The following is a 2,891-nucleotide window of genomic DNA, read 5'->3' as shown; positions in this document are numbered from 1 at the left end:
CTTTTGTACATGGTGAATGGCAGCTATACAAGAATTCGGTAAATTACACAAATGATATTGAGGCTGGGCATCAGTTTTGCCGTTATGCTTAGAACATGTAGAACTACAGATCTTTATTTCTACTCTGAATCACAAAATTACGCGCGATATAATCCAACAATCTCTACGTGCGCGTGCGATTGTATCTGCGAATGAAAATGGCGCCACCAACGGCGTAGTAGAATGTCCACCCACACAGGCCCGTAGAGAGTACATCCTACAGTATACAGATAATGCAATGTACACCAATTGCAATAAAAATGAAGCCCTGTACACCTGTTTGTTTCAGTCCTGTGTATTTGTTATGTTTTAAATTAGGTTTTGTTCACAAACTTTTATCAAACAGCGATTATTTTCTGCAAGACGGGGCCTTTGTTGGTTAAGTTCCCTTGATATGAACGACAAAATCAGTATTTATTTTATTCAGAATGTGTGATGTTAGTGTCTAAAATAATTAAGTAAGAAATGGCAATGTTACAGTACACCGGAAGTATTATATTACACTGAACTTCTCTTATCTGCATTTCGTGACGTAGCAGGTGTAGTAAAACAGCCATCCATATCGTAGACAAACATATTTGAGTGTCTTTCCAGACCTGAATCAATTTAAACTGGAAGCTTAATATTCACGCGGTAAGTCAGCCACATTTAGATATGCATGTATTAGAGCCTGGTACATGTAAATATGTACTGGAAAGGAAGGTTTGTAATATCTCGGTTACCCAGCCTCTCGCCGCTGGGGGCTCTGCCTACGTGCCCACCCCAAATCTCGTGTGTGGTCTCGTAGAAGAGCCTCTCCCAGGTGTAAGATTCTTACTTATCTGGTTAACCAAGACTTGCGCTTGCAGAGCTAGCTGTTCTCCAACGTCTTTGTTGCAAGTTTTGTTTGTTTTTAATGGGGTACGTATACTTGATTCATTATGTGCGACATAATTAACATTGATAATTTTGAGATGAAGTTTCAAGATTCGGGCAAAATACATAACCCTTGACGTGGCATACATGTCGTCCCACTTCGCTCTGTCCCTGACCTTTAACCGCTTTCACGTATTATATTAGTGATATATGTACATGGCCATACATTGAAACGTCTTCTCAGACCTGAATCGATCTAACTGGAAGCTGACGTGGTAAGACAGCCATTACTTGAAAATGCAATTTACGAGTTATTTTCGAAAGCATAGGATTGTTTCAAAAGCCTTGAATATCCGCAATGAATAAACAATGTAGAGCCCCGGTGGTACTGATACAGGTACTAGTTTGATATGTTACAAAGTTGATTCATTAATTGTGTGCGTGCATATATTTTACCTATAACCGGCTGACATAATTATGTAGTTTAAGATTGCATATGTACATGAATTTATAGTTACAAGTTTCGCGCACATGATAATCTCATTTAAATCATATTCTCATACACAGGCTTTGATATAAGCTTACACGTCACATTCTGCCATACGTTTGTCATCTTTAACCTCGATCGTCTAGACTATTAACACGATCTGTAGTCTTTTCCTACATACAAGCCCAGGGAGACCAGGAACTGTCTTACAAATCAATAAATGAATAAACCAGCAGACAAACAAACTATCATGCTTGGGTAAATGAAATATTTTAAACTCATGGATAGCTCTCTCTCTTTTCTCTCTCTCTCTCTCTCTCTCTCTCTCTCTCTCTCTCTCTCTCTCTCTCTCTCTCTCTCTCTCTCTCTCTCTCTCTCTCTCTCTCTCATAAGTATATACGGGCCTACTATGATACTATTGGAATGATATACTAATACATTTATGTACATTAATGTAGTTACATAGTACCAGTATCATAATAATTGTAATACTTATTTTAATGTAGGACCAGGAAGACAATGTTTACCAAAGAAGAAGCTGTGGAGTTTGTGGGAAATATCCTGGAAGTTACAAATCCATTGAAATGCTTCGAGGAAAATAAATTACGTTTATTGAATAAAACCATCAAATCATTTCATGACAAAGTTCCTTTCCATAACATCACCCTACTTTGTCTGGATGAGGGAGAGAGAAGAGTGCCAACATGTGACGAAATAAAGAGAGATATGCTATCGACAGTCGGAGGGTTATGTGTATCCAATAATACCGCATTTAAATTTCTCCTGGAAGCGTTGGGATATGATATCCACTTTGCATCGGGCACTGTTCACTTAGCAGGTGTTACTCCGCATCATGAAGGTAATCATATGCTATCAGTTGTCAACAATGTTGTAAAAGAGGGAGACACATTTTTGGTTGATGTTGGATGCGGTTTTCCCACCTACGAAGCAATCCCTCTTGATTTTGATGTTGAATCCCCTGTCTATAGGCAATCGTTCCTTCAATTCAAGTTTGTGAAAAAGGGTGATACGGTCGAAAGATATCACCTCCGCCATTGTCAAGATAAACTAATCGCCCATGACCATGATACCAACGAATGGGATTGCTTCTACCACTTCTCGTCTACACCAGTTGAGTTTGATGATTATCGAAGTGCTGTCAGTAAAGTGTATACACCTTCTCCGAGACGTAGCTCCTTTCACAGGTCACTCAGCTTGGTTTGCTTTAAGAAAGGAAAGTGTACTGCCTTCAAAGACGATAGTCTGCTTGAGGAGGGAGATGACAATCGTCTTCACAAAAGAAAGTGTGAATCGATTGACGAAATGAAGAATATTGTGGTCAAGTTATGTCCACAGATTCCAGTCGATCAAATTACCAAGGCACTGAAAGCATGGGAGATTGAAAACAAACAGAACATCAAATAAGTTTTAAAATGTAAAATCTCCTTTGTTTATGTGGTATTCAGTTTATAGGGATGTTGTCCCCCTTTTAAAGCAAAAAGGTTAATAA

General features: G+C 38.7%; 1 protein-coding gene across 1 annotated transcript; it reads left to right on the top strand.

Annotated features, from left to right (window-relative positions):
• The first annotated feature begins 823 nt into the window (after window positions 1-823).
• LOC144439509 (uncharacterized) lies at window positions 824-2,891 on the top strand. Its single transcript, XM_078128805.1, has 2 exons — window positions 824-939; window positions 1,888-2,891. Exons 1-2 carry the CDS (start codon window positions 935-937, stop codon window positions 2,804-2,806), a joined length of 924 nt encoding a protein of 307 aa, XP_077984931.1. The 5' UTR covers window positions 824-934; the 3' UTR covers window positions 2,807-2,891.

The sequence above is a fragment of the Glandiceps talaboti genome, chromosome 8, assembly GCF_964340395.1.
Source record: "Glandiceps talaboti chromosome 8, keGlaTala1.1, whole genome shotgun sequence".
Lineage (NCBI taxonomy): Eukaryota > Metazoa > Hemichordata > Enteropneusta > Spengelidae > Glandiceps > Glandiceps talaboti.
Note: the sequence above shows the minus strand (reverse complement) of the source record. Positions and strands in the feature narration are given on the sequence as shown.